At 54.3% G+C, this 24,069-nt stretch overlaps 1 protein-coding gene across 3 annotated transcripts in view; it reads right to left on the reverse strand.

Moving 5' to 3' along the window:
- Window positions 1–7,905: 7,905 nt before the first annotated feature.
- LOC111162399 (solute carrier family 44 member 2) overlaps window positions 7,906–24,069 on the reverse strand; it is a 28,108-nt gene continuing 11,944 nt past the window's right edge. The window contains exons 1-22 of one of the 3 annotated variants that reach the window (XM_022526797.1): window positions 21,519–21,570; window positions 20,964–21,012; window positions 19,193–19,266; window positions 18,991–19,075; window positions 18,376–18,460; window positions 18,070–18,180; window positions 17,933–17,993; window positions 17,702–17,825; window positions 17,496–17,579; window positions 17,278–17,390; window positions 14,366–14,497; window positions 14,172–14,271; window positions 13,991–14,083; window positions 13,721–13,805; window positions 12,870–13,132; window positions 12,691–12,785; window positions 11,923–12,026; window positions 11,742–11,815; window positions 11,583–11,653; window positions 11,314–11,402; window positions 10,093–10,177; window positions 7,906–9,250 (exon numbers count right to left, since the gene is read on the reverse strand). In XM_022526797.1, coding sequence (XP_022382505.1) covers window positions 9,144–9,250; window positions 10,093–10,177; window positions 11,314–11,402; window positions 11,583–11,653; window positions 11,742–11,815; window positions 11,923–12,026; window positions 12,691–12,785; window positions 12,870–13,132; window positions 13,721–13,805; window positions 13,991–14,083; window positions 14,172–14,271; window positions 14,366–14,497; window positions 17,278–17,390; window positions 17,496–17,579; window positions 17,702–17,825; window positions 17,933–17,993; window positions 18,070–18,180; window positions 18,376–18,460; window positions 18,991–19,075; window positions 19,193–19,266; window positions 20,964–21,012; window positions 21,519–21,555 — 2,121 coding nt within the window. In that variant the 5' untranslated portion in view covers window positions 21,556–21,570 and the 3' untranslated portion in view covers window positions 7,906–9,143. The other 2 variants (XM_022526796.1, XM_022526795.1) reach the window with 2 other exon arrangements.

Genomic DNA, 24,069 nt, shown 5'->3' on the forward strand with positions numbered 1-24,069 from the left:
CTGCCCTTGAGCCTTTCTACCACTACATATTAACAACCCCTGTATGCACAACCATTCTCTGACTTCCCTGCCATGCCCTGTCATCTAGCTGTGTACCCCCTGTCCCTGCTACAGCCTCTCCATTCAACAGCTGGAGAGTAAGGTCTGTCCCCTCCTCTTGCAGTCCCTCTGCCTAGCCAGGTTCTGTCTTTATCAGGGACTTTTGTTCTCGTGAACATGCTGTCCATTGCTTGCCTTCCTCCTCTTTCTTGCATTTCAGCACCCCCACTCCCAGTCACACTGAGGAACTTTTCTCTCTGAATCCTTTTTGACCCATGCCTGTTGCCTTCTTCCCTTTTCAGTGAAGTGGACATGGATGGATCATAGGGCTTTGGGGATCTTCCCTTCTTCCTTGCTCAATCTGGAGTTCAATTGATGAGTCCCTGATATCATACTCTGAAACTAGACCCATGGCTTGGCCACAGTGATTGGCTTAGGGGTGAGGGACCCAAATCAGTCAGAGCCACTGAGCCCTGGGCAAGGAACTCGGGCAAGAGAAGCTCTTGTTCTAATCTTGAAGCCAGGGAAATACCAGGGGAGGGAAAGGGAGGGGAGGCAGGGAGTAGACCTTGATGAAAGAACTTGACAGAATGAAACCAACCAGGAAGAAGGCTCTGCTAAAGGTTGGAGCAAGAAGACAACTTGGCGGGGCGCCTGGGTGGCTGGCTCAGCGGGTTAAGCCTCTGCCTTCAGCTCAGGTCATGATCTCGGTCCTGGGATTGAGCCCTGCATCGGGCTCTCTGCTGGGCGGGGAGCCTGCTTCCCCTCTCTGTCTGCCTACTTGTGATATCTCTCTCTCTCTCTCTGTCAAATAAATAAATAAAATCTTAAAAAAAAAAAAAAACCCAAAGGGGCACCTGGGTGGCTCAGTGGGTTAAATTTCAGCTCAGGTCGTGATCCCAGGGTCCTGGGATCGAGCCCCTCATTGGGCTCTCTGCTCAGCCGGAGGCCCGCTTCCCTTCCTCCCTCTCTGCCTACTTGTGATCTGTGTCTGTCAAATAAATAAATATTTTAAAAAGAAAAACAACATGGTGTTTTCTCCCAAAATTAAACAACATATCCAGCAATTCCACTTCTGAGACTATGCCCACCAGAAATGAAAGCAGGGACTCGCGATGCTTACACACCCCTGCTCATAGCAGCATGACTCACAGTAACCAAAAGGTGGAAACAGAACCCAAGCATCTGTCAATGGAGGAACACACAAACAAGTTGCGATGTATGCAGACCATGGGATGTTAAATATTCAGCCCTAAAAGAGAAGGAAATTCTCACCTATGCTATGATGCGGATGAACCTAGAGGATGTCACGTTAAATGAAATTAGCCAGACACAAAAGGCTCAATACCATATGATTCCACTCCCGCAAGGTCTCTGGAAGAGTTAGAGTCACAGAGGCAGGAAGTAGAAGGGGGGTGCTTGCGGGTAGGGGAGTTTGTGGTTAATGGGAACGGTTTTCGTTTGGGAAGAAGAAAATTCCTGGATGTGGAGGGTGGTGATGCTTGTACAAGGGTGAAGGTAAATGTCACTGAGCTGCACACTTAACAATGGTTGGGGTGGTAATTTTTATGTGTATTTTACAGCAGTATATATATTTTTAAAATATTTTATTTGTGGGGCGCCAGGGTGGCTCAGTCAGATAAGTGTCTGCCTTCGGCTCAGGTCTTGATCTCAGGGTCCTGGGATTCCCTGCTCAGCAGGGCGTCTGCTTCTCTCCCTTTTCCTCTGCACCCCCTCCCTGTTCATGCTAGCATGCTCATTCACTCTCTCTTTGTTTCTGTCAAAATATTATTTTATTTTATTTATTTGACACAGAGAGATCACAAGTATGCAGAGAGACAGGGAGAGAGAGAGGAGGAAGCAGGCCCCTGCTGAGCAGAGCGCCTGATGCGGGGCTTGATCCCAGGACCCTGAGATCATGACCCGAGCCAAAGGCAGAGGCTTTAACCCACTGAGCCACCCAGGCACCCCAAAATAAATATAATTTTATAAGTAAATGTACTGGGGTGCCTGAGTGGCTCAGTCGTTAAGTGTCTGCCTTCACCTTAGGTCATAATCCCAAGTCCTAGGATCAAGCCCCACATTGGGCTCCCTGCTCAGCAGGAAGCCTGCTTCTCCCTCTCCCTCTCCCACTCCCTCTGTTTGTGTTGTGTCTCTCTCTGTCAAATAAATAAAATCTTTTTTTAAAAAAAGTAGATATTTATTTTGAGAAAGCGCACATGCTTGTGCACTTGTGAGCACAAGGGGGACGGGCAGAGGGAGAGGGAAAGAGAATCCCAAGCAGACTTCTTGCAAAGCGCAGAGCCCAATGCAGGGCTTGATCTCATGACTCTGAGATCATGATCTGAGCCAAAACGCAAGAGTCTGGGGCGCCTGGGTGGCTCGGTGGGTTAAGCCTTTGCCTTCGGTTCAGGTCATGATCTCAGGGCCCTGGGCTAGGGCCTGCATCGGACTCTCTGCTTCCCCCCTCTCTCTCTCTGCTTGCTGCTCTGCCTACTTGTGATCTCTCTCTCTCTGTCAAATAAATAAAATCTTTAACAAAACCGGAGAGTCCAACACCACCAACTGAGCCACCCAGGCACCCCAGCAATATTTTACATTAAAAGAAGAAGGTGGAGTGAACGTGGAGCCATATCATGGCCACATTAATTTGAGTCCCAGGACGTTAAGACTTGGAGAGAAAAATTGGTATGGCCGCATGGCAATGCTGTCATATGGACCAAGTGTATGTAGGAGCCCAGCCACCTAGAGTTCATCATCTTCACCTGCTGGGGCCCTCTTGGCCGTCCTCAGGTCCCTGCTGTTCTAGTTCTTGCTCCTGCTCTCATCCCACAGAGCCTCTGGCTACCTGTGGCTTTGGCCTGCTGGGTACCCATTCCCCCTTTGTTCTGAGCACCAAGGTTTTCCCTTGGGGAACCACCTCTCACCCACTGTGTTCCCACCACCCAGCCTCTGCCTTGGATCTGGCTGATCAAAACCCCACTTCTTTCCTGGTCCCATGATTGGTGGAGAGATGGTGTTTCCCCCAAACTGGCCAAAAACTAGGCTGCTTTGGGACTTGCCTCCAGTCATCAGAGAAAGAGAAGATCTTTCTGCTCTGGCAGCTGGACCGGGAGGGTGCGAGCCTGGGATCTACAGTTTGACTTGTCCTTTCACAACTTCCTCCATTCTTTTAAGCATCCTGTCACCTCAGGGCCTTTGCACTGGCCATACCCACTGCCTGAAACACTCTCTTCCCTCAGGTGTTCCGAGCTCTCTCCCTCACTTCTCTGAGCTCTGTGCTCCAGCTGCCTTCACCACCATTTCTCCAACAGCACTGTCAGATTATCCTGCTTTATTTTTCTTCAGAGTGTCTATCACCACTCGTTACATATTTAGTTATTACCTGTCTCCCTTGCCAGAGAGTTAACTCAGACCAGGGAACATGGTTCTGGTTCACCCTGACTTGGAGCACTCGATACAGTGAGTAAATGCATAATTGCGTCACCCACCACACCTGGCCTCCACTGTGCCCAAGTCAGTCCAACCTTAGGGACAGCAGCCAAAGAGGAACTCCCCATTTCCTTTAAGGCACTTTTTTTTCAACGAAGGTACAATACAATCATTTAAGCGTACATCTTGGTAAATGTTTACGCATACATCTGTGTAACCACCACCCGAATCACGATAAGGAACGTTGGCACTCCCCCCCCCCCTCCCCACACGCACACACACAACACCCAGGAATCTTCCTTCTGCTGTCCCAAGCCAATCCCTGTTACATCCCCAGGATTAGCTTTACCTGTTCCAGAACGTAACAGAACTGGAAGACCTCTTTTTGTCTGTTAGTTGCCTGAACCACTTTGTTTCCTAACTAGCCCACATGCCGGTGCCTGCTCTCCTCCTCTCCGCTAGGGCCTCGGGCTCCCTCCTCTAGGCTGGCAACACCCCTTCAAGTATTCTGGATTGGTATCTCTCCTAGCTGCATATGGCAGAAGCCAATGCTGGCCAACCCGAGCAGAAAAAGAGCTTGCGTGTAGCCCGCCGGTGACACAGACCATCTGGGAAGGTGGGAGGAGCTGGCCTTGAGCTGTGCAGCCCGGAGCTGCTGCTGGAGACACAGTTAACGAACCATCCCAGGGCCGTGCTGCGCTCGTGGAGCTGACCTAGCTGGGGAGGCAGGTGATAATAAAGCAGAGGCGAGTGCGGTGGGTGAAGATAAAGCAGCACAGCGGTGATGGGCTGGGGCAGGTGCAATTTTGAGTCAGGCAGCAAAGTCCCAGAGGTTGGCGGTGCTTGTGGAAGGAACAGCAAAGAGGTCCGAAGGGCTGGAAAGGGGGCCAGGATGGGAGGCGGGAGGAGGGCCATCCAAGAAAGGGTGGATAGGTCCTTCAGGGCCCTGGGAGACCCACATGGAGACCTTGGCTTTCACCCCGAGTGCTTTGAAAGCTGTGGGCGGGTTTTTGGACAGCAGAAAGCTAGCATGCCTCCCACATCTCCCTCGGCACATACCCTCAAGCCCTTGTGTCTTTTTGTCAAGCCCGAACTAAATCCACCCTCTGCCTGCATCTCCCACCTTGTGAGTTTGGGGGAGGAAGAAAAAAAAATAACAACCCACAGTCCTAACATTGCTCATTCATGCAGTGTTCTCCCGATTTTCACACCTTATTACAGCTTCCAACATCACACGCTCTGCCCTCCGCTGACGTCCTTTCTTCCTGCACTAGAAAATAGTCGCTCCATTCAGTTGCTCCCACACTAAAGCCAGGAGTGCTTGTGCCCACACTTCCTGCCTTCAGCTCCAGAGACCACCGCTCTCTGGCTCTCCCCTAAGTCCCCTAAATTCTTTTTTTTTCCTTCTCCCCGGAGCTCAGACCTCACCTCTCCGGACACTTAACTCCCCAGGTGATCTCAGCCAGCCCCACGACCTCAAAGACCATCAAAACACTAACATTCCCGATTAAATGCCTCCAGCCTGGGGTTCTCCTGTGAAGTCCCGACACATCCAGCCACCTAGTCACCGCTTCCCTTGGAGACTTTGTATAAAGGAGTTCCAAAATACACCGACCTGCCCGGATCCCTTCAGCTCTGCTAGGTCGTGCCTTTGCCCGGGCTTTGCGGGCTTTTCCACAGCTGCCTGCCCACCAGCTTTTCTTCAGAGAACTACCCTGGGCTCGGGACCACGACGCCAACACTGTCAAGAAGATCAGACTGGGGCGCACGGACACTGCCTCTGTACCCATGAGAGTCAGACGTACCTGGGATTGTAAGCTCCTGGGCCACCTTTAGTCCAGTTCAGGACTGCTCTGAGAAGGCACTTATCCTCTCCAGCTCCCTGCAGGCTCAGGTAACAGGTGCCCTTCGCAGGACTCTGAGCTTGACCCCCTCAGTCCTGCTTCCTCCTCCTTCCTCTCTCTTGCATGTGCAGTCAAACAAGTCGAGCTCCATCTTCAAATGACGTGCAAAATCTGCACACTTTTCATCATCTTCACCAAGACCACCTGAGTCGTCCACCAGCAGCACGTGCCCAGATCAGTGCAGTAACCTTTTTTTAAATTTAAATTTTTTAAAGATTCCAGCATGCACGAACACACGTAAGCATGGGGGAGGGGCAGAGGGAGAAGCGAACTCCCCACTGAGCAGGGAGGCTACATGGGGCTCCATCCCAGGGCCCCAAGATCGTGACCTGAGCCCAGAAGACAGACGCCCAACCAACAACTTTTTAAAAAAAATCTTCTCGGGTGGGGGGGGGGGGTGTCTGGGTGGCTCAGTGGGTTAACCTTCCACCTTCGGCTCAGGTCATGATCTCAGGGTCCTGGGATTGAGCTCCGCATCAGGCTCTCTGCTCAGGAAGAAGCCTGCTTCTCCCTCTCACACTCCCCCTGCTTCTATTCCTTCTCTTGCTGTCTCTCGCCATCAAATAAAACCTTTTAAAAACAAAAACAAGGGGCGCCTGGGTGGCTCAGTGGGCTGCAGCCTCTGCCTTCGGCTCAGGTCATCTCCCAGGGTGCTGGGATCGAGCCCCGAGTCGGGCTCTCTGCTTAGCAGGGAGCCTGCTTCCTCCTGTCTCTCTCTCTCTGCCTGCCTCTCTGCCTACTTGTGATCTCTATCTGTCAAATAAATAAATAAGCAAGCTTTTAAAAAAAAAACAAAAACAAAAATAACCACCTTTTTTTAAAAAGTAGGCTCCACACCCAACCCAGGAGCTTGAACTCATGACCCTGAAACCAAGAGTCGCAGGTTCTGCTGACTCAGCCAGCCAGGCGCCCCTGTGGTAACCTCCTCATTGGTCTTCCTGCTTCTATTTTGTATGGTACAGTCTCTGCATGCGGCAGCCGAAGAGTTTTGAGAGTGCATGGAGACTGGGAACTTAAACGCTGGCATAAGCTAATACACCAGTAACAGTGGTTCGCACTGCACTTTGCCCAGGCCAGGCACTGTGCTAAGCTCTCTGCAGTCCCTCAGCTGTTCTGTGCCTGTACACGGAGGGCCTGCTGTGTACCACGGACTCTGTCCTGCTCTGGGATAAGGTGGTTAAAAAAAAAAGAAAAAAGATAAAAGAAAAAAGAAAAAGAAAAAAAAAAAAAGGCAGCCAGATCTGGATCCCCTCTGAGCTGACATGCTGGGTGGGGAGGCTGACAATTATGAAGTGAAAACACAAATAAATACTTGCAGGTTGTGACAAGTGCCCTGAGAAAAATAAAGAGTGTGATGTGTGGTCGTCACCAAGAGGAGCCAGTCTTTGATGAGCCCAGAAGGCTTCCTGGAGGAGGTGATCCCTGAGCTGAAAGCCAAAGGCCAAGGAGCTAGCCAAAGAGCCAGGTGGGGGAGCATTTCAGGCACAAGGGGGAGCCGACAGGGCAGAAGGGGCAGGACCTCAAGGGCTGCAGTGAAGACTTTGGCTACTACGCTGAATAAGGTGGGAGCCATGGAGGGTTCTTGAACAGAAAAGTAGTGTGAACTCACTGGAATGTTCACAAGCCCCCTTTCACACCTGTGTCAGGAACTGTGGAGGAGGGGAGGGGATGGCGGGAGCCAGGGACCCGGGCAAGGGACTGTGCTGGTTCAGGTGGGTGATAATGGGGGCTGGGAGCTGAAGATAGGGGAAGAAGTGGGTAGGTTTGGGAGGTATTTTGGAAGTGGAGCTAAGAGGAACTGGGGATAAGGAAAGGAACAAACTCAGATAATCGGAGGCAACACTCTCTGGGGTTGGTACAGGGTAGCGGGGAGGGCTTGGAGTCCAGGAGACCAGAGTGCTTTCTAAGCCACTCTCCCACTGAGCGACCTTCAGGAATGTAACCCAACCTCCCAGCCTCAATTAATGAGGGGAGTAATAAAAGTGGTATATGTGGTATGCGTAGGGAGTACTCAAGAAATGGTGGCCATTTAAGAAAAAATTCCTAGGGCGGGGGTGCGGAGAAAGGCAGTGAAACCCATGGTCACCTAGCGGTGACAATGACAGATAACGACAGCAGGGGGCAGCACCAAGCCTCCAGGCAACGGGGCAGGGCCCAGCTTTGCAGGTTCAAAGAGGCTGGACTGGACTGTGGACGCCTCAGGTGCCTGGGCCTGGGGACAAAGCAGGCCTGGAAGCATGTGTCGAGGTCACAAGACTGAGGTGGGCGGGAGGTGGACAGGCTGTCGCTGCCTTCCGGAGTCTAGGAATCAGACCCTAATAAAGGGCATTTCGTTCAGGAGAAACCTGAGCAGCCTACATGGTGAGACTCAGGCAGGGATGGGGCCCTGCAGGCCGAGGGCTTCCTGCCTCGCTTCCTTCCCCGCCCCCCAGGAGACTCGCCCCAGCTCAGACACCCAATCCCGGGGCAGTCAGAGCTGGGGTTCCCCCCACCAGCCTCCTACTCCCTCCACAAACACTCCAGGCCCAGGCTCTGTACAATAGGCACTTTATTAGTGGTTGGAATGCATTTAACACGCAAGAGTGTGCAGACAGAACGGGGTGGGGGCTGTTTGCTGAGGGCTGGCGGCAGGCACAGGAGGCTGGGACCCCAGGCTGGGTTTCCTCCCTCTCTGGGATGCTGCCGTGGTGCCGGTGAGCAAGGACATGAAGTCAGGGGCCCGGGGATATGGCGAAGGGGGAACCGGGAGACCAGGTCCCCAGAGTTCAACAAATTTGGCAAAAGGACCCTCAAGGTGAGGTGACGGGGTGGGGCCCAGTGTGTCCACAGCATCTGCCCCCAACCCCTCCCCTGATAGTGTCCCTTGGGTGGATTCAGCGGCTCGTTCTCTTACAAAGAGAGCTGTGTCAGTAACTGGCAGAAGGAGGGGGGAAACCGGGCCCGGCTCTGCCGGCCGGCCAGCAGGTTCCCATTAAGCAGCTATAACCGGACCCCTTCCTCAGGCTCTGGTCTGTCCACACCGGTCCGCTCCCTGCTCCCCACAGCCCTCCCCCGACAGACTCACTACTCCCTCTCCTTCCACGACACCCCTGCTGTGGCCTCACCTGTGGCCTCCATGCCAGGAGCCACTCCCACCTGGCCACACCACTCCCAGCCCAGCCAGGCTCCGCAGGGAGGGGACCCTAGGCAGGAACGACAGAAGGCACGCCTCAGCTGGCCCCATCTCAGCCGTGGAGACAGAAAAAAAGCTAACAGACCCTTTAATGCATGTCCAGGTTAAAAAATAATAATAATAATAACGCGTGTGGCAGCCCATGAGACAGCTGTTCAGCCATGAAGGGGCTCGGTCCTGGCCAGAGCAGCCACGAGTCAACGGGGGCCTCACTTGAGCCGGAGCTTACGTTGGCCATCACTCTTGCAGAAACAAATACCGCCCGGTCCTAAGAGGCGAACAGGCCCCCAGAGGCCAGGGCCCCCCTGCATGCCAGACTTCAAGAGGCCTCACCGCCTACTCCCCATCCTAAGGCCTGGAGTAACCTGTGCGGTCTCGGGGAACCGCTGTGAAAACTCTTGGCATAGGGAGGAGAGGCCCCAATTCCTCCACGTGCCTGAAATCCAGCTATAACTGGACGGTTGGGTGGGGGTAGGGGGAGGCGGCAGTGATCGGACTTCCGGTGAGCCCAGGGGGCCAGAGGTTCGGACCCAGCTGCCAAGCACCCAGTGTGAGACTTGTGGAGAGATGGGGGAGGTGGGGGAGAGCGGGGGTCTTTAGGACTCCGCCAGCTTCTTGTTGGTCTTGTTCAAGAGCCTCTTGAGGTTGGGAGACATGAAGTAAGGCCTCTCGGCTGAGCCATCATTCCTCTCCAGGTCCTCCACTGCGGAGAGAGGCCCCAGAGACGGTGGCATGAGGGGAGCCCATGGGCAGGGGGCTTTGGGGACAGGGCGGGAGAACGGGGGCCACAGAGAAGCCTCAAAGGGTTAGGAAGCAAGACACACTGGGACCAGAGAGGGGCAGACTGTGGTGGGCTCAGGACCAGGACACACACACGCTCCCCACACTCCCAGGCAGGGTAGCCCCGCATGCACCCCCGGTCTACGGGGAGGAAACGAGGAGGCCTGCCTGGCCTCCACGCCTCCCACCCTCTCTACTCCTCGACTGCTGCCCGCTTCCCCTCCTCCGCACTCCCCTTCAACAGGATGTCTCTCAGCTCGGGCGACATGAAGTAGGGTCGCTCCTGAGAGCCGTCATTCCTTTCCAGGTCCTCACCTGGGCTCCCCCCAGGAACCGGCAGGGGGAAAATGGGGTGGTCAGGAAGGGAGGGAAAGAGGGAGGCAGGGAAGAACAGGGAAGCCAGCAGGCATGGAGTAGAGGAAGAGAAAAGAAAAGAAAAAACAAAAAAAAAGACAGATGGAGAGACCAGAGTTAGTAGCGGCCACAGACCCCCGCCCCAACAACGCCAGAAACTCCAAGCCGAGGGCCCAGGGGCACAGCATTCTAGCTGCAGCCTGGACCAGGGGACAACAGGACGGAGGAGCTCCGAGCGGAGGGAGAAGCCGAGAAGGCATGCCAGGGCCCTCTGATGCGGAACAGCCAGTCCCCTGGGGAAGCTGGGGGCGCGTGGCCCTTGAGCACATAGCCATAGCCCCATCAGATGTTATGCCCAGAGGGGAGAAGGCAGTCAGGGCCTGGCAAGGGCTGGGCTGAGGGGTCACTCACAGAAGCAGAGGAACAACGTGTCCACACACATGCCGTAGACACTGAAGAATCCATGGGCAATCAGGTAGGAGCCGATGATCACCGTCTAGGCAAGGGGAGCCAAGCTGTTTCCACCCCAGCTCCCAGATTCACTCCCACACCACACCCTCCCAGGCTCGATCCTGTTATTTCCCTGCTGATACGGCCAAAGAATAACATCCTAAATTCAGCCATTCACTCCTTGTTTTCTTTAACCCCAGGGCCTTTGCATATGCTGCTGTCCTGACTTAATCTACTTTTTGTCTTCTTATCCTTCTGTTTTCGGTTCAAACACCCAAGTCCTCAGATACCACCTCCTCCAAAAAGCTGCTTATGACATCTGGACCCTGTTTTATGCTCTCCTAGCACCGCATGCCTGTTCCCTGAAACTTTGGTTGCAATTTTATGCATGTTTAGGGCATGACAGGCATAATGCCCTCATCCCACTAGACTGTATCTGTCCCACTTATGGCACACCCCCAACAATCTGGAGACTCACAGGCCCTTGGCAGGTATCTAATAAACATTTACAGACTGAAATGAGTGGACCAAGGAGAGATTAAATAACTTGCCCAAACTGACTCATCTTAGAGTGAGCAAATAGAGACTCAGATAAAAATCTAGGTCACGGGGCTCCAAGGCCTGCAATGCTCTCAAGGTGATGACAAATGACCCTTCAGGGCCCCACCACCTCCCTGTCCTTATCCCCACCTCTGCCCCCCTACACCAGTCTCCTCACTATTCCTGGCATAGGTCAGCCTCTGGGCCTCCGTATTTGTTGATCCCTGTGCCCAGAGGCTCCCCACCTCTCCTTCAGATCTTAGATCTGACATCCAGATCCATGTGAAGACACCTGGCCTTCCACAGCTGTCCACATCCTCCACCACAAGCTCTAACAGCTCCATGTACCTCTCCCCTGCGGCATAGGCACAGATTGGCACGGATCAGTTCGTAATCACACACCCACCCAGGTCACTATTCATGGAGGTCTATTTGCCTCTGAAAGGTAAGGTCCTCTTGAAAGAAACCCTTCCTCTCCCCGGGGCCTGGTACACAGAAGGTGCTTACTACCTGTCTGTGGACTAAGTAAGTCATCAATCCCCCACCTCTGACCTCCATCTCTATCTGTCTAGTGAAAATAGACCAGGAGACCCCAGCACCTCCTTCTCCCTGGACCCCCCACCCATCCCCAAAGACCCATACCAGTATAGGGACCCAGTAATAATTGAGGGGCGGTGCTGTGTCTTGCACTATCCTGATCCGGTGGGTGAAGAAAAAGAAAGCCAGGATCCCTAAAGAAGAGAGAAAACCAAGGTGGATGAGAGTTCTGGCTAAAGGAGGTCCCCCTCCCCCCTGCCACGGGACCTCAGAGAACAGAGCATTCGTCACAAATGAAGACGTGTGGACCCAACAGCACTTCACAAGTCACCCTGATAGGCTCCCACAGCCCCAGTCTGGCCAGTGGCACTCACCCACGCTACCCACGATCAGAAGTTTGCCCAACAGGAAAAGGAAGTCGGTAACTTTGTCTAGGACAGCCACTCTGCAGGGGACAGTGAGAAGCAGATATGAAGGCAGCCTCAAGGCCTGGGGGAGGAGGGAGGCAGCCCGAGGGCAGTGCTTTCCCTGACCTGATGATGTTTCTCATGAGCAGGAAGAAGGCATTCCTGGCCGAGGTGCAGAAGTTGGTGCCGTAGATGGCAATCTGGAGGGAGGGGGAGGGGGGGATCAGGCCCACTGGCTGGAAAGAAGGGTTCCCCGTTCCCAGCGGGAGCTGGCGGTGGGCTGGTTCTGGGTCCCAGGCCTCCTCACCATGATGTAGGCGTTCCTGTTGAGGAATCGGATGAACTTCTCCAGGCACCAGAAGCAGCACTTGAGACAGGTCATGAGGAACTTGGCAAACTTGTTCTCGGCAGCTAAGAGAGAAGGGAGGGAGGCAGAAGTTAGGAGAGAGGAGAGACCCCCGGTAGGGACGGACGGACGGACACACACACACACCCCCGCCCCGGCCTACTCAAAAGACAGGGAGAGGACACTTGATCCAGAACCCCCGGGGTCCTGCCCCACACTCAAGCAGGAACCAACCAGGCCCAGGACTCTCAGCCCAGACCCCTAGAAGGGGCCTATCATGAAGCCTTTCAACCCCGCCTCCAGGGACGAACCAATCACGACCCACACTACCGTCCTGGCCCCGCCTCCCAAGCAGTAGCCAATCCTCGCCTCCTCCTTGGCCCCGCCCCAAAGAATAACCAATCCCAACCCCACCGCTGCCAAAAAGAAACACGCCTCAGCCCCGCCCTTCTCTGCACAGACACCGCTTTGCCTCTTCAGGAACCAATGGGGGCTCGGGCCTCTCGGCCCCGCCCCACCCCACCCAATGGGCTCCCTCAGCCGTTCCTCCACCTTAGAAACTAACTGCTCAAACTCCCCACTCCACCCTTCACACCCCAAGCAGAAACCCATCACAGTCCCACCGCCTTAACCCGCCCTCACCTTAACCCGCCCTCCCCGTAAACCAATCCCCCACCTGCCCTCTGCCCTGCGCCCCAGCAGCCGAAGCAAGCCACCGGTGGGCCGTACCTTTCAGGCGCTGATCCAAGTACTCCAGCATCACTCGGATAATCTGCACGATGGCCAGAATGAGGGCACCAAAGGCCAGGGAGCCTGTGTGGTACCTGAAGGCCAAGGGGGCAGTCAGTGGCCACGCCAAGGCTCCCCAACCCCACCTCGCCCCAGCCCTAGCCCCGCCGGAATCCCACCTGAGCGCCCGGCCGAAGGCAGAGAAGAGTGGGAAAGCAGGCAGGTCGTCGGGCTTGTGCAGGGCCCAGTAGTAGGAGGCGAAGGCCCCAGCTAACGTGACCTGGCCCAGGGCCAGCACGAAGTTGGCCAGCCAGAAGAACATGAAGGCATTGAAGATCTGCAGGCCCAGCAGGGCCCGATGGTAGCCCGACTCACCCCCATAGAAGGCAAACTGGCAGTGGGCACCAGGGCACAAGCGGGACTCATTGGAGGAGGCGAAGGTCTGTGGGAAGGATGCAAGGCTGGGTCACAACACTGGGGCCAGGGGTTCAGAGTGGCTTCTGGGAATCAGGTCTGGGTCCGAGAGACCGTGGGGTGGGACAGGAGTCGTGGGAGTCACAGGTTAAGTCAAGGGATGGGGGTTTAGTACAGGGGCTTCTAAAAGCAAGACAGGGTCATTGATTCCACAGGGGTCAGTGAGGCACGATAAGCTATCCTGGAGATCAGGACGGGGTCACATGAGGACAGTGCCCACGTGGACAGGACAAGAGTGGCAGAGATCAGTATGAAGACCACAGGGGTCAGCCGAGGGGCTTGTGAGAGGCAAAGAAGGGGTTCTAGAGGCAAGACCTGGCCATCACTGGGTTAAAGGAGAGGTACGGGGCAGGAAATGAAGTCAAAGGGAGAAAGGCAGGTGGTTCAGGATTCAGGGTGGGCTGGGGGCTGCCAAGTTGGATCTCTTCCCCTCCCCGCTTCCCGCATCTAGCACCAGGCATACAGCAGGCACCAAATGTTTGCTGAATGGTCCCCAAGTGGGGAATAAGAGGTTGCAGATGGTCTGTGGGCTGCTGGGGAAAGAGGCGATCCCCACCTCAGGGTTGCAGGTTTTCCCAGCAAACTGGCAGGTGCCGTCATCAAAGATCTTATAGACGGCTTCATTGGAAGTGGACAGGAAGCTGGAGGTTCATTAAGGAACCTGAGGTTTGGGATTAGGGACCCTGGCGGCTTGTGAGAAAGGATCCATTCCCCCTACCGGGTTCTGGCCCTGTCCCCCGCCCCCCTCCGAGCTGCAGGTTACTTCTAGGCCAGTTCGGCCCTTAGCCGCCCCCGGGGTCAGGGATCCGGGTCTCAGGGTGGATACACAGCAGTGCTAGCCCAGTAGGCGATGCAAAGGCACAGCAGGAGGAAGGTGACCAGTGGGTACAGCAAGGAGCACATCACGTAGCCCACAGCCCTAGGGAGGAGATGAGACACAGGCATCAGGGCCTGAGCAGCCCCCCAGGACCAGCCAGCCCAGCCCCCAGGGGCACCCTGCCACCCACCTGCTGGCTTCCTTGATGAGTGCGATGGCGATGAGGATTCTTTTCCGCAGAAAGATGAGCAGCAAGATGATAACGACCTCAAGGATGCTCAGAATGACCACTGCGGGAGGCAGAGGGGGGCCGAGTCTGCCAGCCGCCTGTCCCCGCTCCCTCCCAGGCCTCTCCGGGGCAGGGTTGGGGGGGCTGGGACTCACTGAAGGCCATCCATGTCTGCCGCAGGTGCAGATACACGCGGAGGTCTGTCTGGAAGCCAAGATCCACCAGGGAGATGTCGGAGCCAGCCTCGCCCCGCAGTCTCATGTACTCCATGTAGCAGTGAAATATACCTGCACAAGGGACCGACCTTAGCCCACCAGATGCTCACCCCACACTGCAAAGCAGGTGGGAGCACCCCCATTTAGCAGAAGCAAGAACCTAAGCTGCTCCTACCTCTGAGCCTTTGCAAGGATTCATTATTTGTGAGGAGGAGAGAGCGAGCAAGCCAGGGGGAGGGGGAGAGCGAGGGAGAGAGAGAATCCCAAGCAGACTCCCCGCTGAGCATGGTGCCCAATTCGGGGCTCCATCCCAGGACCCCAAGATCATGACCTGAGCCAAAATCAAGAGTCAGATGCTTAAGCAAATGAGCCACCCAGGCGCACCGCCTCCGAGCCTTTGTACTTGCTGTTCCCGCTGCTTAGTACGGGATTTCTCACACCCTCCTGTCTCTACTCAAATGTCACATTCTTTTCTCTTCTTTTTAAAGATTTCATTTATTTATTTGTCAGAGAGAGAGAGAGCGCGCACAAGCAGTGGGAGCGGCAGGCAGAGGGAGAGAGAGAAGCAGGCTTCCCAATGAACAAGGAGCCGAACGTGGGGCTCGATCCCAGGACCCCAGGATCATGACCAGAGCTGCAGGGACATGCTTAAAGGACTGAGCCACCCAGGTGCCCCTCAAAGGTCACCTTCTAATGAGACCTATTCAAACAGCTTCTCCCATTTCAAACCACACTCCTTCATACTCAGCCTCTTAGCCCCTTCTCTCTGCTTGGACCTTCTAGAGGGTTTTCTGGTTTATTAATTTATTTTAAGATTTAACTTTTAGGTAAACTGTACACCGTGGGGCTCCAACGTGGGGCTCCAACTCATGACCCTGAGATCAAGAGTTGCAGACTCCCCTGAGCTGGCCCAGCCACCTCCTGGTTTATTACTTCTTTCTTCTTTTTTAAGATTTTATTTATTATTTATTTGTCAGAAGGAAGGAGAGAGCACACAAGCAGGCAGAGAGGCAGAGAGAGAAGCGGGCTCCCTGCGGAGCAATGAGCCCGAGGCAGGACTCCATCCCAGGACACTGGGATCATGACCCGAACCGAAGGCAGCAGCCCAACCCACTGAGCCACCCAGGCGGCATCTTTTTTTTTTTTTTAAGATTTATTTTATTTATTTGAGAGAGAGAGCATGAGAGGGGAGAGGTCAGAGGGAGAAGCAGACTCCCTGCTGAGCAGGAAGTCCTATGTGGGACTCGATCCTGGGACTTCAGGATTGTGACCTGAGCCGAAGACAGTCACTTGACCAACTGAGCCACTCAGGAGCCCTGGTTTATTATTTCTTGTCCATCTTGCCCACACCCCCAGGACCCAGAAAACGGCCTGGGACACAGGCACTCAATCCAGGCTTGATGCACACAGGCGTACATGAGTGCATGGCTAGGGGTCAGGATGCCCTGGGGCCTGAGGTCTTCCTTGCCACCCAGTTACAATTCATGAGGGGAGACTGAGGATGTGGGTATTAACATTCAGTGCGGTGGCATTAAGGATTTTCAATATTCCCTTTAGCTCTTTGTAGAGTGAATCTGTAAAATGCAGATTAAGTAAAAACAAAAACAAAAACAAAACCAGGGTTGTCTGGCTGGCTCAGTTAGTAGAGTATGTGACTCTTGATCTGAGGGTCGTGAGTTCAAGCCCCAAGCTGGGTGGAGAGAGAACTTAAAAATAAAATCTGAGGCACCTGGGTGGCTTAGTGGGTTAAAGCCTCTGCCTTCGGCTCGAGTCATGATCCCAAGGTCCTGGGATCAAGCCCTGCATTGGGCTCTCTGCTTGGCAGGGAGCCTGCCTCCCCTCCCCCACCTCTGCCTACATGTGATCACTGTCAAATAAATAAATAAAATATTTAAAAATAAATAAATAAAAATAAAAATAAAATCTTAAGGGCACCTGGGTGGTTCAGTCTGTTAAGCATCTGCCTTCAGCTCAGGTCCCTGGGGTCCTGGTATGGAGCCCTGCGTCAAGCTCCCTGCTCAGCAGAGAGCCTGCTTCTCCCTCTACCTCTCCCTCCCTCTGCACCTCCCACCCCAGCTCATGTTCTCTCTTTCTCTCTCACTCACTCTCTCTCTCTCAAATAAAATCTTACAAAAGCAAAGAAAATCTTAAAAACAAACAAAAACCATTTGCCTAAAATGCTAGCGCCCAGCGAGAATCCACCATTAGCATGAATATTTTAGTATCTGTGTCCTCACGATGGGCTGCCTAGGAGACATCCTTCCCCCGGAACGTTTATCCAAACAATCAGAACGTGAAGCCCTGGGTTTTGTGCATTCCCTCTGGGTTCCACAGACCTGGGATCTACAGGGCCTTCCTCCACATCTCACCTGTATACTTTTTCTCATTAAGCCGCCTAACTAGTAAATACTCATTATCCCCAGTTTATAGAGGAAGAAATTGAGGCACGGGGAGGTTGAGTCATTTGCCCAAGGTCACAGAGGAAGGATTGGGCAGAGTTAGCATTTAAACTACCCACCCGGCCCCGCCCCCCCCCAGGACCCATCCCCCCAATCTGGTGCCAGGCACACATCTTTAACCACTGTGCTAAGTGATCTGCTTGTGGATGAGCCACAATGCATCTCAGGCGCCCACCTGGAAGGCTATGATCTAACTCAGACCCCGTCGATACCCACGGAGGTTATTTCCAAGTGCCTACTCCCATAAACAACGCTGAGATGAACATCGTCACAAATATGCCCAGTGAAATACAGGTGGCTTAGGACAAGCTTCTCGAAGGCCAGGGTCAGGGCAGAGGCATCTTGCAGAGCGCAGGGCTGGCGGGGGGAGGGTGCAGGCAGGGGGAGACGCACCGTAGCCCAGCACGAGAATCACCATGATGATCATCACCCAGACCATAATGCCGGCCAGGAAGCGCAGCAGGACGATGAAGAGAAGACTCATCAGCATGGCGATGACCAGGCCGCTGGGGAGAAAACGGGGGAATGGGGGGGCATGAGCAGCCGGCATCCTGTCACGGGCCCCAGACGCCACAGACCCGGTGGCGGGGGTGCTTTCCCTCCCCACTTACATGACTATCCAGTACCAGGAGACTGTGTAATCTTCAAATATCCGCATGGCCAGCTGCCGCGCCTCGAGGACCCCGTTGGCCTTCCTGGTGACAGGCAGACAAGGCTTGTGCCAGGGCCCCTCCCTGATTGAGCCAGCCCCAGGGGACGCCCCGGCCCACCCGGGAGAGCAGGACCCCGAAGTGGTGGGCTGCGGTGCAGTCCTCACTTGGCACCCTCCACCAGCTCTGTGACGTTCTTTCGAGAGCCGTGCCCGTCTTCGTAGGTCGTCTCATTGCCCACCATGAGGACCCCCTTGTGGGCGTGGATGGCTGGGAAGCATCGCCGGGCCACTACGTGCAGCAGGGAATGAGACCAGTCAGGCTGAGCCCCTGAAACCTCCCCCCAGCCCTGCTGACCACTCCCTCCTCCCCCCAAGTTTGCAGAACCCCAGACTCACAGGGTTTGCTGGGGATGAGCACGGCGGGGCAGTCGCCATCCCGAAGCACCTCAGCCACACCCTAGCAAGAAAGGGAGAGGGGTTCGTGCCCCAGGCCACCACCCTCCACCTCACCTACCCCCAGGCTCGCCTCACACCTTGTTGCTCTGGAAGCCAGGCACACAGAACTGCTTGTAGTACTCAAAGTCCTGGGATGTGTGAGCGTTCAGGTAGGTGAGGTAACGGTCGGGGCATTTCTCCACGCAGATCTTGGGGGGACAGGAGGCAGGGGTTGGGTGGGATCAAGACAGACACCCAATCCCCACGCAGGACAGAGGCCCTGCTTCCCATTCACCGGGGGAAAAGAAAATTTCTTCTCTGAGAGAGAAGTCCCAGGGGGGGAGAAAAGGACCCAGGGATGGAAAGCAGGGGCGGCAAAGAAGGTAGGGGAGCGGCCAAATTACCTGGGGGGTGGGACACTGGAATTCCAGCAGGACCAAGGGGCTGGCACACTTCACAATGTTGAAATAGAACAGGAAGGGTTTGTTCCTGGGGTTGGGGAAGGGAGATGAAAACTCAGGATTTCTCAACCTCCCTACATATAATATCTAATGCAAGCAACCCGAAGCTCTGCGGGCTGGCTCATCGAACCATCCCAACAGCCTCACAAGGGTGGGACTGCGATGATCCCCATCTCAGAGACGAGGAAAATGAGGCCCAGAGAGGTTGAGACACTCATTCTAGCTCACACAGCCAGGGAGTGGCACAACCTGGACTGAACTGGCTTTTAGCTCACCTGCTTAGCCCACCCCACCTGACGTCAGATCCGGGACGGTCAACTCTCTGTTCCTCCCCTACATTGTGAGCTCCCAGAGGACAAGACTCTTAATATCTCATTTAGTGCAACATCCTTGAGGCCTAGAACAGCGGCTGGGGACAGCGGGAGCTTTTTAAGTACTTGCTGACTGGACTAACAGGGATGGAGGTGGGGGAAGCCTAGAACCTTCTCCCCAGTGCTCATGAAGCCATCCTGCCCACACCTCTCCAGTCCCACCTCCCCCCCAAGGAGAAAGACTCACGCATTTTTTGTGCCCTTCTGCCCGCAGAACTCGCCTCGGCTGTCGGTGGGGTAGATCACCTTCCGAGGGTCCCCATGGGTCCAGGCTGTGGAGGGATCCAGGGACACTGAGGCACTGCCATTCCTCAGCACCATGTCTGCCCTAGAGGCTGTGGTTTGTCCTCCCACCTTGGAACCCCAATCCTGTGCACGGCCCCACTCACCTATGATGCCTACCGCCACGTAGCCCACAATGGCCAGAAGAAGGAACACACAGCAAATGATGTCCGTGCAGCCCCTAGGGAATGGAGAACAGCATCAGGGTGGCAGACTTGGGGCCCTGGGGTCATGGACCCCAACCTGCCCGGCACACATGCCCATGTCCATGTGTTATTTGGACGCCTGTTCCTTAGTGTTATGCTGTACCGAAGAACCCGTACATTTTACTTCTTTATTTTTTTAAAGCAAGCTCTACGCCCAACACTGGACTCGAACTCACAGCCCTGAGATCAGGAGCCCTGGTGTGCTCTACAGACTGAGTCAGCCAGGGGCTCCTTACATTTTGATACCTAATGCTACACTGTTCTTGAAGCAGCTGGCCACAATGTTCAGTTCTCTTTTGATTGAGAGTGCCAGTTTCCCTCCCACCTTTAATAGCAACAGGGATTAATGTTTTTTAAAGTTTAAACTATTTTATTTTTATTTTTTGGTAAGAGTTTATTTATTTATCTGAGAGAGAGTGAGCGAGAGAGTACAAGCTGGGGAAGCGGCAGAGGGAGAGAGAGAAGCAGGCTTCACTCCGGTCATGATCCCAGGGTCCTGGGATTGAGCCCCAATTTGGGCTCTCTGCTTAGTCAGGAGTCTGCTTCTCCCTCTGCCTCTGTCTACTGCTCTGCCTACTTGTGCTCTGTCAAATAAATAAATAAAATCTTTTTAAAAAATTCGTATTTTGAAGGGCGCCTGGGTGGACTCATTGAATTAAGCCTCAGCTTTCTACTCAGGTCATGATCTCAAGGTCCTGGGATCAAGCCCCACATCAGGCTCTCTATTCAGCAGGGATCCTGCTTCCCCCGCCTCTCTGCCTGCCTGTCTACTTGTGATCTCTCTCTGCCAAATAAATAAATAAATATTTTTTTAAAAATTCATATTTTGAGGCACCTCCGTGGCTCAGTCAGTTAAGTATCACACTATTGGTTTCAGCTCAGGCCATAGTCTCAGGGTCGCAGGGCTGAGCCCCAGGTTGGCTCCCAACTCAGCACGGAGTCTGCTTGGGACAATCTCTCTCCCTCTCCCTCTGCCCCTCCCCCCACTCACATGCACCTGTGTGTATGCTTCCCAGCATGTACTCTCTGCTCTCTCTCAAATAAATAGTTCTTTAAATTTTTCATATTTCCAAATTCCCTCCAAAATATACTGAGCCACTTTGATTCAGAGCAGCATATACGCCAATTTTTTTAATCTTTGCGGGTCTGTGATGGGGCCATTCTATTCCGCATTGTTTCAAATCCCATTCCTTGACGTTTCGGTGAATTTGCACACTTTCCCATTAACTTCACTGTCTACAGTATTTCTTGTTCTAGAAATTATCTCTTCTAATCTTTTGCCTGAGTTTAACATTCATTTGTAAAGACTCTTGGGGGGCCCCTGGGGGGTGGTGGGCAGCTCAGCTGGGTAAGTATCTGCCTTTGCTGTAAGTCATGATCTCAGGATCCTGGGCTCGGTCTCCAAGTCAGGGTCCTTGCTTGGTGGGGAGCCTGCTTCTCCCTCTCCCCTCCTGCTCTCTCACAGTCTCTATCTCAAATAAGTAAATAAATAAAAATCTCAAAAAAATTTAAAGACAGACTCTGCATATGAAAGAAATTAGTTCTTTAATTGTCAAGTCACAAATACTGATCACCAGTCTGCTGGAGAGGAAAGAAAGAGACTAGGGTGTAAAGAAACAAGGGTGAAGTGCTAGCAGAGACCCCTCCCCTCCCAGGAACCCAGAGCCCTTACCTGTGGTAAATGGGTCCTTTGAACGTAGGGTCATACTTCTGTGGTGTTCCTGAAAGTCAGCAAGATGGAGCAGGGTGACCGAGAAGGGACTTCGAAACCACCCTCCCCAGAAGCTCCCAGGGGTGTCTCGCACCCTGGGTAAGAGTGAAATCCAGAGACCCAGCGGCATTTCCCGCCTCACCCACCTCCAGCCCCCAGGGCAGGCAGGCCAAGGCAGGGGAAGCCATCGTGACTGTCGGAGAACAGCCCCGAGTTATCAGCTGACACTGGGGAGGAGGCAGGACTGGGGACAGAGAGCCGGGGAGGGAGGCGAGGGTCCAAGGTGGGATCTGGAGAAGGTTCCCGCAGGGGTACAGGGCGGGGGACCTCCGAAGACGGGGCCCTTCAGTGGAGGGGGTCTGGAGGGAGCGCTGTGAGGCAGCTCCTGGAGAGGGCGAGGGCGAGGGGCGACCCGCAGGGATAGGCAATTCTGCTCCCCGCTCTTGCTCGCGGCGGGGTCGTCCCGCTGCCCCCTCCGAGAGGCCGGGCCCAGGTGCGGGAGGGGGTGCTGCCTACCGTGCTTCCCGTAGTAATGCTGCCGCTCGCCCCCCATCCCCGCGGGCGTCCGGCCGCCGCGGCCGCCCACCTGCTCCGAGCCCCCTCGGCGCGGGTCTGCAAGCGCGGGTGTCCCGTGGGAGGGACGGACCTAGATGGACCGACCGACCGGCGGCGGCTCCTCCCAGCCCGGAGCCAGGCGCGGCGGCCCAAACCGGTCTGACCGGCCCTAGCTGAGCGGCAGCCTCGGGACGGACTGGCCGATGGAGGGGAGGGAGAGGGAGGCCGGGCGGGGCGGCAGCTGCTCCCGCCACTCACAGGCCACCCGATTTAGCCCTCTCCGCCCCCCCCAACCTCCCAACTGCCCAGCCCCCACCGGGGAACCCTGGCCTCACCCCGCGGCCCGGGTACTCCCCTACGTCCCAACCAGGCGACGCCGCCTACGCCCCCTCTCAACCCAGGAAGGGCGCCTCTTGCTGCCCCATTCTCCAGGTATGGAAACTGAGGCACGCGGGGAGATAACTCTAGATATAGGCGCCGCAAAACAGGCAGATGGCTGAACCCAAACTCCCAAATATAGAGTATTGGCGCTGAAAACTCAAGCCGGTGGACCCGTTTTATTTCGGTCTGCATTTAAAAAAAAAAAAAATGAAATGCCAAATGAAACATCGAGAGAATCCATATAAACACCCACGTCGCGGGCCGCCTGAGTGGCTCAATTGGTGAAAGGGTCTGCCTTCAGCTCGGGTCATTATCCTGGAGTCCTGGGATCAAGTCCCACATCGGGCTCCCTGTGCCTCTCTCTCTCATCGCTCATGAATAAATAAATAAAATCTTTTAAAAGGTATAAAAAAAAATACCCACGACAAACCATAAAAGACTCAATCTCAAAAAACAGACTGAGGGTTGCTGGGGGGAGGGGGGACGAGAGAGGGTGGTGGGGATATGGACATTGGGGAGGGTATGTGCTATGATGAGTGCTGTGAAATGTGTAAACCTGGCGATTCACAGACCTGTACCCCTGAGGATAAAAATACATTATATACTTACTAAAAAATGTAAAAATTAAATTTTTTAAAAATCTTAAAAAAAAAAAAACCCATATGGCTAGTCTCTTGAAGACTGGCAAAATGAGACCGGCCACCCAGATGCCCCATCCCTGCCTGGCACTTTGCGGCCCCCAAGACTAGACACCTGAGCTCCCCATCCATTCACATAGCCCGATTATAATCCTGAAGCCACTGTTTTGTAGAGCAAGTATTTATGGAGCACATACTGGGTGCTGGCCCAGGGCTGGGCACTAAGCATGGTGGAAGACGAGAGACCCAATTTTGTGAGTCTGTTCTTGTAGAACTGACATCCTGACCAAACGGCCCTAGATTCCAACATTTCCTTCTGCCCTATCCAAGCCAGAGGACAATTCAGCCGGTATCCTGCCTACCCTGAGCCCCCTCAAAAGTAGCAAACCGGGGCGCCTGGGTGGCTCAGTGGGTTAAAGCCTCTGCTTTCGGCTCAGGTCATGATCCCAGGGTCCTGGGATCGAGCCCTGCATCGGGCTCTCTGCTCAGTGGAGAGCCTGCTTCCTCCTCTCTCTCTGCCTGCTTCTCTGCCTGCTTGTGATCTCTGTCTGTCGAATAAATAAATATAATCTTAAAAAAAAAAAAGTAGCAAACCAAGACTGGTCACAGACCCATCACAGGATATCAGGAGGTATACAGGTGGCACAGAAATTTATAGTTGGCGCAGATACACTGTAGTCAGGGTCGGGGTGTTTAACTGCTGTGGGGGGTATAGGTACGCGGGGACCACCAGTATGGGGCACAGCTGGTGTGGCAGCATACAGCCAACAAAGAGGTAGACAGTTGCCATGGGTGTGTTTAATCAGTGTGGGGTACACAGCAGGGGTGGGGGTATACAGCTGGTGCAAGGTATACAGTTGGCAAAGAATTGTATAGCCAGTATGAGGGTATACAGTCAGCATGGGGGCACACAGCTGGCTATACCCCCCTTACTGTATTCTTACACACCAACCATCCACTCCCCAAGCCAACTGTATGCTCCCTCAATCACAGGGCCGTTGTCACTGCACCCCCAACAGTTTGGAGGGCAGTGATATACTTCGTAGTGTGGTCGATGACTGTTGGTGCCATGGCACAGTCACCAACAGGGTTCGATAGTGTGGTCATATACAGTTGGTGCTCAGTAACTGTGCTACCTCAAAGTCAAGCATCCCCTAGTGGGGCTCTCTGGTCACTAATTCAGCTTGTCCCTAGAGCGATGCGCCTCCCCCCAACCCCAAGGGCCTCAAGCTGTAGAAGCCCCGCCTGACCCCAGGCAGTCTTTAGCAAACAGGGGAGGTTAAAGGTGCCAAGCCACGCCCTTGGGTGACCAGGCCTCCCAAAGAAACCCTGTGGTTCCCATGGTCTCTGCCAACCCCAAGGCTGGCTGGTCCTACCCACCCAGTCCAAGCAGTGGACCACAAAAATAAATAAATAAATAAAACAAGCCAGGCACAGGCTACAGCCTCTTCCCAGCTACACTAGGTCCCTTGGGGACACTCTTGCCAACTCAG

The sequence above is a fragment of the Enhydra lutris genome, unplaced genomic scaffold (assembly GCF_002288905.1).
Source record: "Enhydra lutris kenyoni isolate GAN:26980312 unplaced genomic scaffold, ASM228890v2 scaffoldscaffold92, whole genome shotgun sequence".
NCBI classification, from domain to species: Eukaryota; Metazoa; Chordata; class Mammalia; order Carnivora; family Mustelidae; genus Enhydra; species Enhydra lutris.